Below are 15,000 nucleotides of genomic sequence, written 5' to 3'. Positions count from 1 at the left end.
GCGAACAAATAAACATGAAACACTTTGAGAACCACTGGGTTAAACAACATACTGTAAAGCCCAAATAAGCAACTACACTTTAGAAACAAGCATTAAAGAAAACGCAACCCGCAATATTTACAAGCAACCTTACAGAAAATCAAACTCAAAGTCTAAGCGACTTTGGGCTGAGAGCGGGTTGTGCTGGGTCCTTCCTGTGTCCCGGAGGAGGACACTCTTGTTATTTTATAGGGCCTATACTTTAGTCTTTTATTAAAGCATTACATTAAAATTGCCTAATGGGTGGATGGACGGTGTACCGTACGTAGGTGGGCGGTCACAAACTCACAACATGCCCATACAGTGTACGGAGACCAGGGTCTCACAAACGTAACATGCCCATTATAAGTAGACCACTTTAACCCATTAAGACCTGAGGCGATTCTTAAAAATGTTTTTTCTAAACCATAACAGTTTTTAAAAAAAAGTCTGAAAAATATTTTTTCAAGATTTTTCAAAAATAGCAGATCTACAAGCTCATAGCGCGGCACTCTGTGCCGCGCTATGAGCTTGTATATCTGCTATTTTTGAACAGCCAAAGAAATCTAAAGTGACACAGATGCGTTCCAGGTCAACTAGATGTTCAGGCCGCAAAGCCTTCATGTGCCTTCATAATACTTTTGTCATTATGAAGGCATAATGGAAAACTACACATTACTCGACGTTTTTGAAATGCAGCTGAATGGAGAGAGAAAATATACTATACAGGTTGTAAATACTGTAACCCTAATTTTAAACATCTTACGCTAAATGTTAAAGGAGACCTCCGACCTGTGCTATCAAAGGAATGCACTTTTATTTGCATTCCTGGCCACAACGTCACGACGACGGCTTAGAGAATGGCTTCTATATGCCCCCCCCCCACCTCCAAATCCCCAAAGACATTTTGTGAGTTATTCGACTGTGAGTTATAACAAACGGTACCAAAAAACAAGGCCAGAAACAATGATAACCTTAACATAAAGGACAGACAGATATTACCCTCAAGTTACCCTCCTTCTATTTTTGAATACAATGACATAATTCTAAAAATATCTTTTCCGGGAAGACACTGTGTTGTTTCTAAAAGAACTTCTGTGGTGTCCAGCCGTCAGTCGCTTGTGTTTATGTGTCTCATGCTCTTGTTTGGCTTAATATAAATACAGTAGTATTACTGTACATACAGCGATGTTGCTGTCGAGCAGAAACCTTGCTCTACTTCGTTGTACAGCCGTGTCACGCGAAAGTAGCAAAAACAGCCGATCTACAAGCTCACAACGCGTCGCGATGCGACGCGTTGTGAGCTTGTAGATCTGCTATTTTTGCTATTTGTCAAAGAAAAGTAAATGGACATACAATGTTTCCGCTTGACAGCGACAATAAGCCTCCATGCCTCACAGGAAGGAGCAGTATAGCCTTCCAGTAGCTGGCGTGATGCAGGATTAACGGTAAACAGGCTCATTTCTTGAGTTACTTGGAAATACACTTTAAAAAACAATGTGGAAAAAGCATTATTAAGGGATTTGTGCTATAGGCTACTGTAGTGACAAGGGGGTGAGTGTTTTTCCTGGACGTGCTTATGAAAGGACTTTTAAGATAATCTCTCCATTAGCAAACAGGTTACGGTAATACTTGGAAATGCGTTTGAATGGGGGGAAGTCTTGCAGAGATTCTAATGGTCTTGATAAGGACACTGTTGCCATACAGGAATGCTTTAATGAGTGCTAACAAGTGGAGGAGGTACAGTACACTTCCTTGATTGGCTTTCATCCGCCTTGGTATTATAACTTTTTTTCTAAAGAAAGAACTAAAGTGATGCCACTTTAAAAGCACTTTCAACCTGCCGTCCCTACTGCATTTTGGGCGTGCCATTACATTTCCAAAACCTTTTCAAAACATTGCAAGATGTTTCCAAAACATTCCAAACATTATTAGTTTACTATTAGTCATTTTAGCTAACTCTCGGCGAACTCGCGGAGGACCTGGACAGATGTTTGATTTCTGTTGCACATGAATGCATTTATGTCATATTTACATGTCGATTTAGACTCCCACATTTAAGTGAAATGTGGCCTGATATTAGCGGATTGCTAGCTTGGCCTCAGAGTTACTACAGGGGGTCCGCCAAATATTTGTGTGATATGATTTTTTTTTTACCTTAACCACTTGAACCCTAACATCCCTTTTCTGAGGAGAACTTGAGACAAAAATAGCAGATCTACAAGCTCACAACGCCTCGCACTGCGAGGCGTTGTAGATGGAAAAAAAAAATATTATTCTGCTGAATAATAAGCCCAGAGACAAGAAGACTCTGTCTGAAGCACGCCAGGACACATTAAAAAAAGAAAAACTACAATATCTACAAGCTTTGTAGATATTGTATTTTCACTGGTTTTGAAATAGGGTTAAAGATAGTCGTCACTTGAAATGACGGCATGGTACCAAACTGGTGACATCATTTCCTTCCTCAATCACAGGTTTACGTGGGACACAGTGTTGTTTGGTTTTAGACATACATAGCATCATAAAGTTCACCAAACAGCAACGTCTCAAAGGACCTATATTCACTCGTAGCCGCGGGGGTGGTAATTGAGTTAACAGCAGTAGCTAAAACGGCACAATGCCTAAATATATTGCTGTCGGCCTTTTTAAGCTTTTAATAACAGACAATTCCTTCAGGGCCGGTAAACTCCAGAAAGGAAACTCATAAAACGTCTGAACAATAAGGCAGCAAACCAAAGACACAAACTGATTCGTGTTCACTTCTGCCTTTTAATACTACTGAACTCTTGTTTGTCTGTGGTCATTGCCCTCAACAGATTTTTACCATGAGACCTGCATTTTGCATTGACCATGAATTCAGGAATCAATATTTAATTATAACGCCTCGCACTTGAGTGGTGCATGGGTAAAGTACCTGTCCACCATCAGGAAGTCTAGGGCATTGGTTCTCAAAGTGGGGTCCGCGAGGGGGTACCAGGGGGTCCCCAGCAAAATGAGTTAATATAGCGTCAATCATTTTAACCACTTTATTCATATTTTATACTTTGGCTATTTTTGAAAAATCCCTGGCACAAAATATTTTGAGATGGGGGTCCGCAGCGAAATACATATCATTTTGGGGGTCCTTGACATGAAAATGTTTGAGAACCACTGGTCTATAGGAGTTTGAATCCACCATGGTTGATTGACATCGATGAAAAACACTGTAGCTATACTGTATGTAACAATAACATATAAAGTACATGGCATTTGGCATGTGAAATGCAAAAAAAAAAAAGACATTTATGTGAAGTGCTAGGCTCTGATTATTGTTAGGTGAATACTGACCCGTTTTGACCCATTAAAGCCTGGAAAGCATCTGTGTCATTTTAGATTTAAGTGTTGGCTATTCAAAAATAGGAGATATACAAGCTCACAGTGCGTGCCGCATCTGCTATTTTTGAACGTGTATGTAAACAGTGAGAAAGCTACAGTACTGTATTTATTGAGGTGTCCCACTCCCACATTGGACAAGCAAAACAAAAGGCTACTCGGGGGCAACGCTCTTTGATTCCTTAATTCGGTACCGCACAGATCCAATCTGCCAAGGCCTGCTACTAAATCCCGAACTAGTAAACACATTCTCTGTGAGTTTGCCGGCGGGATTTCAAGCCAGAGAATGTGTCCAAAACATTCAATGTGTCCCTTGTTGCACGGAAACAGTAGCATGGAATAGTTGGTTGGTGGTTACAAGGCCTTCTTAGCCTTAACGGACGCCAGAAAAGACTAATGCGTAACACAAGCTAGTTGATCACATTTAGCTGTTGATGCATTCGGGCTGAAAAATGCAGCTACTGTACAAGACAGATTAAATGACGTGAGGTCGAAGGTGTGGGAGCGTTGCTGTTAAAGGTCTGATACAGGACCGTATTGAACATATTTTACACAATTTGGAAGACAATTAGCTCCCTGTTGATGGTCCAATTGTTGATGGCTCTTGGTATCAATGTGTCCCCATTAATATTCTCATTAACTCAACAATGAGATCTCCCACTCAACTCTGTGGTTGATGTAGGTGATCCACTCCATTGTTTAGGTTGGTAAGAATATGTGGATAGTTTCAGTTCTTTTGGGCAGTTTAGAAGTTTAGACCCCCTGGATATTTTGTGCTAAGTCTTCTAATCCATTCTTTTTCATGGAATCTTCTCTGCCCAATTGTCCAGCGGTCATTGTATTCCGCATACTTTTATAGCATCAATCCCATGAGTCATAAAGTGTTGAACAATTAATAAATGGGTATCTTTTTTATTATTAATGGTGTACCTGTGTTGGCTTATTCTAATTGCTATGGAGTTGCTTGTCTCTCCTACATACTGTAATCCACACACTTGGCAAGTAATCAGATAAACACAATTTCTGGTGTTGTATGTGATGTTCTGTCTTAGGCTAATAATGTTTTTGTTTGTCCTGTTTTTAACCGTTTGTTTCGGGCTAAAGTAGTTAGGCCTTGCCCGTGCTACTTGGTTCCATGGCTTCAATTTGCTGTGGATCAAGTAGTCTTTCAGATTTTTGTTTTTCCTATAGGCCGAAATTATCTTAAAGTTCTGTAGGAGGTTTGACTGACTGACTGACTGACCGACTGATAGACAGACAGACTAAATGATGGAGAGTTGGTAACCAAATGGACCCCGTATAGAGCTTTAACTCTTGAGAGCGTAAAATGAAACGTTTTCTAGAGTTAAAGTGTTGTTAAACCTGCTTTACTTCATTTACAAGAAGTCTACGCAATTAGAGAATGTAGAAGAAATAAAGAATTCTTACTTTGACAAAATCTTTATCCAACGACTGGTCTTGGGTCTGAGAGGCTAAATCTCATCAAACGATGGTTCCGTGGCTCAAATGCCGAAGAAATAATGGACCTTGATATGAAAAAAGGTTGAAAGTCAGGCTCTAGTCTACCGTGGCGGTCTGACCTTCACCTGACCTGGTGTGTATCCATGTGTAGTTATAGACACGGCTGAACCTGACATGTCTCAACACCCATTACCTACTGTGGCTCTGTGACAAGCATCCATGCACAGCAAACCCTTTTATAATGACTTGTATTGGGAAAAGTACTCAAATTCTTTACTTAAGTAAAAGTACCAATACTGCAATATAAAAATACTCTGTTACAAGTAAAAGTCCAGAATTCAAAATGTACTTGAGTAAAAGTACAGAAGTATTGGCATCAAAATGTACTTAAAGTACCAAAAGTAAAAGTACTAAAATGTTTGAAAATAGCAGATCTACAAGATCACAACGCGTCGCATCGCGACGCGTTGTGAGCTTGTAGATCGGCTATTTTCAAATAGCCTAGGCATAAAATATGGCTAAAGTGGTTAATGTATGTTCTATAACATCATAATGTATATCTGCAAAGTAACTAGTAACTAAAGTTTTCAAATAATTGTAGTGGAGTAAAAGTACAATATTTGCCTCTGAAATGTAGTGGAGTAGAAGTAAAAGTGTTGGAAATTGGAAATACTCAAGTAAAGTACAAATATCTGAAAATTGTACTTAAGTACAGTACTTAAGTAAATGTACTTAGTTACTTTACACCATCACCCGGGAACACATCTGTGTAACCACTTAAACCATTATTTTATACTTTGGCTATTAAAAAATATCAGATCTGCAAATCTTTTTTTAAACGTGATAATGTGTTTCTAGCACCCCCCCCCCCCCCAAACCATTATTAGACAATTAACGACTAGACAGAGTTGAGTTCAGGTCTTGTCTTTAAATTTCACCCTAATTAAAATAAAATAAGAGGCTTAGGAGAGGCATCGGGCTTTGTTGTCAACAGTGAAGCAGAGTGAACACCAGGCCTGTTCAGAGTAAACACATAGGTTTGACTAGGTTGCATAGTATCATACAGTCGTACATTACCCGTGTCGGGGACATAAAGATACAATAAAGTAGTTGCTTCCTGTATGAAGTGGGAGCGTGTCTGTGTTCCGTAGCCCTAACCCCAACTCTACCCTAACCCAAAGTTCAAGTTCAAGGTTCAAGGTTTCTTTATTGTTGAATCTACAGGTACTTACTGTAAGAGCAAAGAGTATTGCTTTGTTCTGGGTATTCAGACATAGTTGCCGCAATAATGGTAATGATCTTATGGTGCCTGAAGGTGCTGTGTGCAAGGCTTTGTGTATAACACTTCAGAATGCCTCTGACCGCAGTTTGCAGGGGTTCGGGTGGGGTCTATTTAGCAGCCTTATACTGCCATGCCAGTTGCCTTGACTGTGGAGCCACTTGCCATGTGGCAGCGTCTGCTGTCTCAACTTCTGTCATATACAGTAAATGTCTTGGTTGGATGGAGGGGAGTTCACATCCACTGATGCGAGAGAGAGATAGACGGTATGGGTGATGCTGTGCCTTCTTAACCACTTGTTCAACCACAAACCTAACCTTCAGCTAAACCCCAACCATAAACATGAAACCCTGGGAACACTGGACCCTGGAAACATAGGGAAGACGGCCGTGATTTGGACCGTTGACTCGCGTCCCTGACTTTGATCAAGCAGGTCTGGAGGACAAATTAACGAGTGTGTTCCCTTTGAAATGAACTCAGTCCCTATAAGCTCAATGGCCCCGATTCATAAAGGGATTTGCGACCATATTTTGTACGTACCGGCATTTAGGACAAGTCGTACATATCCACCTGATGCATAAAGATGTTTTGGTCTGTGTTTTGTGCGTCAGGTGCGCACGTTCTCAGGTCAGCCCCGAGGCTGGCGTACCAGGGCTGAAATGTGCGTATGTCTTTAGAATGCTTTATTCTTCATGTCAAAATCAATTACAACAGTGGCAAACCTCAAATAAAATATGTATGTGCCCAACATTTGTCAACACATATATATAAAAAAATAAAAAATAAATGTCAAACGATGTATTGCTTAGACATGATGTAGATTCCACCGCTTTTTATTTATTTTCTAGGCTATGAGTCGCATTTAGAGCTGAAAAGGTCCCTCAGTGTCACGCAATAATGAAAATAGGCTATGATGCCTTAATGAAACTGCGGAGGGACTGACTGCATCAGTGTCCGTGTCGCGGTATTAATTTGTAAAGCCTACTGTAGGCTACTGTATATTGATCACATGAACGCCACACACAACAGCCTAATAAATATTACCACTGATGAGGAAAAATAAAGTGGATGAAAGCTGTGTCCAGAACCATTCCCCATTCCGACGTAGGACAGTGATATCCAAAATGAACTAATTTAATCAATAAGCTCTGGTCCATAATCGGATAGAAGCGTTCCACTTGTAAGCCCTGGATTTATTTTCAACATCATATTTAAGGTGCGCAATGTTCATTAGAAAATGCTTATAATATCCTTTCCACGTTTTATTAGCCTTTTATTTGGTAATGGGGTTAAACCTTGTAAACTTCTTTATTCTCATTACACATGAGAGCATTTATTACGTGATCCGCTTCCAGACAGAACAGCAAGTTGTCAAGGTGATGCGACACCGCATCTGTTATCTTAGACGACAGACGGCAGAGTTGAACTTCAGCGTTGCCAGATGTTGTGAGAGAAATAAGCAACCAGGTCTAGGAAAACAAGCCCAAAAGAAGCAACTGGCACTTAGGCCATTATAAGCACTTTAATTAAACCGTTGTGAGCTTGTAGATCTGCTATTTATTTTTAAAATCGTGTAATAAAATTTGGAAGATTTGGAAGATTTTTTAAACATTCTAACAACACAAATCTGCCTCCAGCTCGCACAAAACATTTTCAGATGGGGCTTATAGGGATAAATTAGCATACATATTAACTTGGGGGTCCATGACATGAAAATATTTGAGAACCACCGGTTAAAACAATTAAACAATTGTGAAGCAAGCCCAAATAACTAACTACACTTTAGAAACAAGCCAAAAAAAACGCATCCCACAGCTCCCAATATTTACAAGCAACTTTACAGAAAAATAAGTCCAAATTCGCTTATAATAAGCGGACATGGCAACACTGTTTGGCACGGTTCAGCACGGTGACGTTGAAGTTGGATGCTGTTGGATGCAGCCTTCCAGAGAGTAATCATCACACCTGGTCATACGCACTGGTCATACGCACGTCTCTGTCATATACGACACCCCTTTTGAATCGCACGTCCGTTAGTGAGTACCAGAAATACGACCTCCTTTACGAACTTCATTTACACCATATTTACGACCCTCGTTATGAATCGGGGCCAATATACCCACAGTTCACCTCTACATTCCAAAAAAGGAATCAAGGCAAACATTTGAAATAATTGTGATTCTGATTTGAAGTCATATCGCACATTACGCACACTACTTACTTATTCATCACACATAATTGTGTTGCAGTTAGTACATAAAACCAATGAAAAAAACAATCTGTTTCTCGTTGTGTCTCTTCTCTTCTCTCTCTCTTCCATCCCCCCTTCTTCCCCCGTCAGAGTCGGCGCCCAAGGCGTTCGGCATCCCTCTGTCCCAGGTCATCGCCAACGACCGGGCCTTCAAGCAGCGGCAGGACGCCCTGAAGGAGAGCCGGCGGGACTGCCTGGACCTGGAGGCCAGCGTCCTGCACTTCCGCGCCGAGAAGCGGCAGCTCTTCAACGGGAACAAGTCCCCGTCCGCGACCGACGGCCGGGAGCCCCCCAACAAGCCGCAGTCGCCCACCTTCCTGGACAACACCGCCCGCGTGCACAGGAGGGTGAGATGAGATGACATTTTATTTGCAGTGGTGGAAAAAGTGCTGGATTTTTTTTACTTAAGTAAAAGTATCAATACTGCCACGTAGAAAAATAAATACAATTCTGAAATTGCAAATTTACTTCAGTACAAAGCACAAAAGTTGGTATCAAAATGTACTTAAAGTACCAAAAGTACTTATTGTGCAGAATGTCCCAATTCACAAGTTTCAAATGTATACAAATATTTTGATAGCAGATCTACAAGCTCACAATGCGTTGCATTGTGAGCTTGTAGATCGGCTATTTTCAAACGGACGAAAAAAATGTGAAGTGGTTAACGTATGTTTTGTAATAATAATCAAAATCTACAAAGTAACTAGTAACTAAAGTTTTCAAATAATTGTAGTGGAGTAAAAGTACAATATTTGCCTCTGAGATGTAGTGGAGTAGAAGTAAAAGTACTGATAACTGAAGTTCATTTAGACACTTCAGCTCAGAAATAACCAGACCATTATGAACCATTTACCATTTATTAAGGTAACCGTTACCATATATGCAATGATATTGCAATCAAGTTTGGCGGTGTGACTCTGCTCATGTGATATACAGATTCCCTGTGCAAATTGACACAGATCTTTTTAATCACAAACCCCCAGAGCAGGGCGTAATACAATTATAACATCACACAACAGTTATAACACAACAGTTATAAACACAACAGTTATAACGCAACAGTTATAACATGACCAACATTAAACCCTTAATGTACAACCATCACCCATAGTACGACGCCATCTACAGAACTATCCTGCAAACACCAGATGCCAGGGAGGAGGCCGGGGAGGTGGAGGAGTTTTGACACTGACAGCTGAACAACCGGCACTGACAGCTAAGCACGTAGAATGAACAGAGAACTGGGGCTGCTTAAATGGACCGCCAGAGTTGCACTGTGGGTATATGGGGGCGTGAGTGAGTTAGCTTGTAGCGAATGAGAATGACAAGAGTTTGAACGTGAGACTTAAGGAGTACAACTGAATAGCTTGTTAGCGAATGGGGGGGGTCCGGGGAGTATGAATGAAATTTATAAACATTCTGCCTTCCGTGTCTACATGAACTATCGTTTCACTGAATATATCCAGTAAAGTAAAAATACCTCAAAATTGTATTTAAGTACAGTACTTGAGTAAAACATTTTTTTTTGTTAATGAATGAATAAATGAAAAAGCACAACGTGTGAAGAAATGCAAATGTGAAGGGAAACTGACATGTTTTCGGGGAGCTTTCGTTTTCCACAGAAGACGTGGACACATGCAAACAAGCAGACCTATTTTCCTCAGCAGAAAACGGTTTGATTCTCCTCCAATTTGCTTAAAGGCAATGGGAGATGACACTGAGGGCTCTACAAGAGCTTGTGGCTATAATAATAACTACATTGTATCCATTGGAACACAGGTTATTTTTGTACATACAGTACAAGGTTTCCACTCAACAGTGACTATATGTACAGTATGTTTGTGTGTACAATACATGCAATACATGCGTGTCCATCTGTCTAGATTGCAGTATTGAAGGGTCTTCAGCAGTGCAGCTGTTCAATCTGTGATTGTATCTGCAGCGCAAACATTTTCACAACCAATTCCTTTTATTATGAGTCTGGCCAGTGGACAGACACACTGCTTGTTTGTACAAGGAAGGCTGGGCTGGTGTGTGTTTTCATTGTCCTCGTGCGCGTGTGTGTGTGTGTGTGTGTGTGTGTGTGCGTGTGCGTGTGTGCGTGTGTGTGTGTGTGTGTGTGTGTGTGTGTGTGTGTGTGTGCGCGCGCAACCGCTGTTAGACTCAATTCATGTATGCAATGTGTGTGCACCTACCTATTCATCTCTGCTTGTGTGTGTGTGTGTGTGCGTGCGTGTGTGTCTGTGCATGTGTGCATACATCCTCTCCAGTTACTGCTCATTGTGAGTTTTAAACCATGTTATTTTCTCCTTGCTGATGTAGTACACGTTGCTATCATCAGCTTGTAATACATGATTACACTGAAGGGTCAAATAACCAAAGCAACGCCTGCTATCAACCTCAGCAGATTTGTGCGCGTGTGTGTGTGTGTGTGTGTGTGTGTGTGTGTGTGTGTGTGTGTGTGTGTGTGTGTGTGTGTGTGTGTGTGTGTGTGTGTGTGTGTGTGTGTGTGTGTGTGTGTGTGCGTGCGTGCGTGCGTGCGTGCGTGCGTGCGTGCGTGCGTGCGTGCGTGCGTGCGTGCGTGTGTGTGACAATATTTTCCGCACTGCAAGCTGTTTACATCTGCTATTTTTGAACATTTTTTTAAAAATCTTGAGTGTGAGAACTACTGATTTAGAACGCTAAGCAGGCTAAACAGTGTGTGGAGTTAATCGCTCCTCTGTAGTATCATTATATATGTTTTATTCAGCACCTGTTGCATTTCCATTGGATACACGTACAGACCACCCAAAATAATCATATTTGAACTGGGGACCCCCCACCCTGACAAGCACTTGGAATGCAGGAGTTGAGGCATTCAATTTAGTTTCACTCGGTTCCACAGATAAATATTGTGAAAATAGGCATCTAATAAATCGTCTATTTTCAAAATGTTTGCCTCTTTCTTATATTATTTGACAATTTGGCCAATGTTTGAAAACATTTTATAGTTATAGTTCTGATTACTTTTGTAACTCATTCAGTGCCATTGACGTCGCGTTTTTATAAGCCCTTATTGGAAAAAAATGTTCAGAACCCAAGATATCATGATTTGAAGATTTGCTGCTCCATTCACTTCTTGTTTAACATCTTACTGAAAAAGGCTGTATCTCGCTTCCTTTTTTACAATGTATTTTTGAGAGCGAGAGAGAGAGAGCATAGACATATTTTTGAATAGCCAACGCTTAAATCTAAAATGACACAGATGCTTTCCAGGTTTTAATGGGTCAAAACGGGTCAGTATTCACCTAACAATAATGAGAGCCTAGCACTTAACATAAATGTCTTTTTTTTTGTTGCATTCCACACACACAAAAAAAACATGTGGGGACCCCGCTGGGGATCCTGACCCACAGGTTGAGAACCACTGGTCTAGATATATCACACGCTGACCGCGCAGACGTTCGTTTTCCCATCAGTTGTTTCTAAGCAGGACGCTGAGTCATCGGTGACATTTTGCCTGGGGCCATCATCACAGCTCGTCACTGTTTACATAATTAGTCTGCGGATGCTGCACTACAGTGTGGCGGGGAGGCGGCGGCGATGATGGACGAGCGACCCTGGAGCTTACTCTCTCTATGCTCTCTCTCTCTCTCTCTCTCTCTCTCTCTCTCTTTCCAGAGGTTGATGGATAGCATACACAGGGAAAAAGTGGAGCGGAGAGGGAGATGAATGGACAGAGCGAGAAGTGGAGGAAAGGACGGGTTGCTTTAAGGACATGCACCTCGAATTCCAGAGTAGCTTTTGTTTTGTTTTTAAAGTCATACTGTTTAACTTTTTCCATTAAACAAAAGTCATTATTGATATAAACTTTCTTCGCAACCATTCCACATAAATGTTTTTTTTTTACAAGTTCTCTAAACACTATATTTAGTCTGCCACCCACCAAATGACTCAGGCATTGCAACCAGCAAATCCAGCAAATGCATCGCAGGCATTGGCAATTGCATACAGTAATACAAACCGGTTCTGACAACGGAGCTGTCGAGTTGTTAAACTGGCAAAAAACTTTCTTTTGAATTTTAATTTCTCCTTTCCAATTGGCCCCCTAGCTGCCTTTTGGCAGCCCCATTGTGGGCCGCGACCCCCACTTTGAAGCCCCGTGTCTTAATAGACACAAGGAGCAGATGTTTATTGCAGCTGCTTAAGTCCAGGGAATTTTACACGCTTCAAATAGCGTTTCCATAAACAACTTTTCAGCGAGCGCTGAACTCTGGAACGCAGCGCTGGGAATTCAGCAGACTGATGCATGCGCTCTACAGAATATTCCTGGGTCTTGGAGATGTGATTTATGTAAGCATTGTATTCATCTTCAGCTAATAAAGAGCAGATTTATCACGCAAAGAAATGCCAGGAATGAGCGAGCGGGGGATCTTCTGTTCTCGTCTATTCTCATCCATCCTTTCTAACTCTCTCCTTGCATCATCTAACCCAGAGGTTCTCAATCTATGGGTCGTAAGCCCAAGTGGGGCCGCAGTCGCACATTGACAGCTGAAAAAAATGTATCCTTCACATTGAGTCTGTTTTATTTGTTTTTAAGAAACATAGCCTGTGAATGCATTTTCTTTGTTGTTGTTGTTTTTTGGTTCAGGTTCAACAACAGATATAGGCATATCATTGATTCATTTGATTAACCCATTAAAACCGGGAAAGAACCTGTGTCATTTTAGATTTTTGTGTTGTGAGCTTGTACATCTGCTACTTTTGAACATTTTAGAAAAATATTGAAAGTGTTTGAAACATTTTGGAGTAATTTTGCATTTTTTAACACAAATCTTCTCTTCTGGGGGGTCCCTGGCACAAAACATTTTCAGATGGGGGTACGCGGCCAAATATAAATCTCGGGTCGTTGGCACGAAAAAGTTTGAGAACTACTGATTTAGAAGGCATTTGTAGAATCGGCCTCAGGGCTTAAAGTTTGGAGGCACCGAACACCCGAACAAAAGTTCTGATCCCGCCCACCCGAACCTTTGAACAGGGTTGCACTTGCATTGCTCATGGGACGGCCTTGCACGCCGTGCAGGAACCTATTTGACCAGGAGCACGTGCAGGCACACGCATAGATTTAAAACTACTTTAAAGTCACACCTCAACAAAGTTTACAAAGGCTCCCGACTCGCACCAGGTACATTAACATAGGAATGAGCCTAGATGCATATCAATTGTCCCTTGTGTGACCTGTAGTGTAGGTGTTAAGCGACGTGAACAACGTCATATTGTAAGCCTGGACCCAGCCGAACCAAAGAAGAAACGTCAGCTGTTCGGCTGTAGTATGCATTGGGCTTAACTGTTGCTCCTCTACTCACTCACACTCTCTCTCTCTCTCTCTCTCTCTCTCTCTCTCTCTCTCTCTCTCTCTCTCTCCAGGGTGGCTTATCGGTAGACTCCATCTCTGACCTTGTGGAGAGTCAGTCTCGCCTGCTGGAGGCGCTACAGCTCTCCCACCCGGCCGAGCTGGAGCTGAAGAAGACAGCGGGGAACGGCTCCCCGGGGGGCAGAACCCAGACGAAGCTCAGCCTGAACCCCATCTACAGACAGGTTCCCCGTGTCCTGGAGAGGTGCTGCAGCCACATAGAAAACTATGGTGAGACATCAATTTCAATTCACTTTAAAGTTATTTGCAACCGTGTTGTTGTGATGTAGTGCAAACCTCACAAGGTCATCTCCTTCTCTATACGTATACTATAGCTATAATGTGCTAAATGTAACATTCAAATGATTAAATGATGTGTCGTTTTGCTCTGCAGGCCTGCAGACTGTGGGGATTTTCCGAGTTGGGAGCTCCAAAAAAAGAGTTAGACAGGTGAGTTCCTGCCAACACACACCACAGTCCCACACCTATTTTAATTAATAATGATGTGTTCACACTGGCAGATACAAAGATACAGTGACAGTCTACCATTCTTTTTTTTTTATTTTTATATATATTTCTCTCTCGTGTACGCACACTTGATGACGTGAACGGGTGTGTTGATCAACACTTCAACAAGCGACTCAGCGACAGATACACTACGTCACTTTGTAGCTTTGTATCTTTTGCAGCTGCCAGTGTGAACGCAGTATATAACATTATTTCAACCAATCTGAATGGTACACATGTCAATATAACTATTACGTCTGCAGTGGTTTGAAGTTGGTCTCCCTACTCCTCCATCGAGACATTTATGCTGCGTTCACACTGGCACATACGAAGATACAGACTACCATTCTTTTTCAATGTACGCCAGCGACATGAAGATACTAAGAGATACATCAGACGTTTGTAGCTGCTTCAAAAGAGACGACGGATACAAAGCTACAGCAGCTACAAAGCTACAGAAACGTTCAGCTGGTTTCAACTTCAGCTACAAAGTTGCAAATATGCTGTGTAGCTTTGTAATCTTTGTATCTTTGACCCTGGTGTCGGGTAGGCCACCTACTCGTTGACAAGTAGTACTGCCCGAAGCTCATACGCCCAGTATGTCTCCCCTGGCCAAGCAGCAGGGGTTCTGTTTTGGCAGAGCGGTAGAAGTTCGCTTTCCCACGCATGTTCGAATCCCAGGTTGAACATGAAAATTTCAAGAATAATTACAGAATC

At 41.6% G+C, this 15,000-nt stretch overlaps 1 protein-coding gene across 2 annotated transcripts in view; it reads left to right on the top strand.

The window, feature by feature from the left end:
* arhgap36 (Rho GTPase activating protein 36) overlaps nucleotides 1-15,000 on the top strand; it is a 104,253-nt gene that overhangs the window by 79,515 nt on the left and 9,738 nt on the right. For both annotated transcript variants that reach the window (XM_084043499.1, XM_084043500.1), the window contains exons 4-6: nucleotides 8,475-8,731; nucleotides 13,791-14,007; nucleotides 14,171-14,226. In XM_084043499.1, the coding sequence (XP_083899625.1) occupies nucleotides 8,475-8,731; nucleotides 13,791-14,007; nucleotides 14,171-14,226 (530 nt within the window). The remainder of the gene's footprint in view (nucleotides 1-8,474; nucleotides 8,732-13,790; nucleotides 14,008-14,170; nucleotides 14,227-15,000) is intronic.

The sequence above is a fragment of the Gymnoscopelus microlampas genome (assembly GCF_963454915.1).
Source record: "Gymnoscopelus microlampas genome assembly, chromosome: 19".
Taxonomy (NCBI): domain Eukaryota; kingdom Metazoa; phylum Chordata; class Actinopteri; order Myctophiformes; family Myctophidae; genus Gymnoscopelus; species Gymnoscopelus microlampas.
Note: the sequence above shows the minus strand (reverse complement) of the source record. Positions and strands in the feature narration are given on the sequence as shown.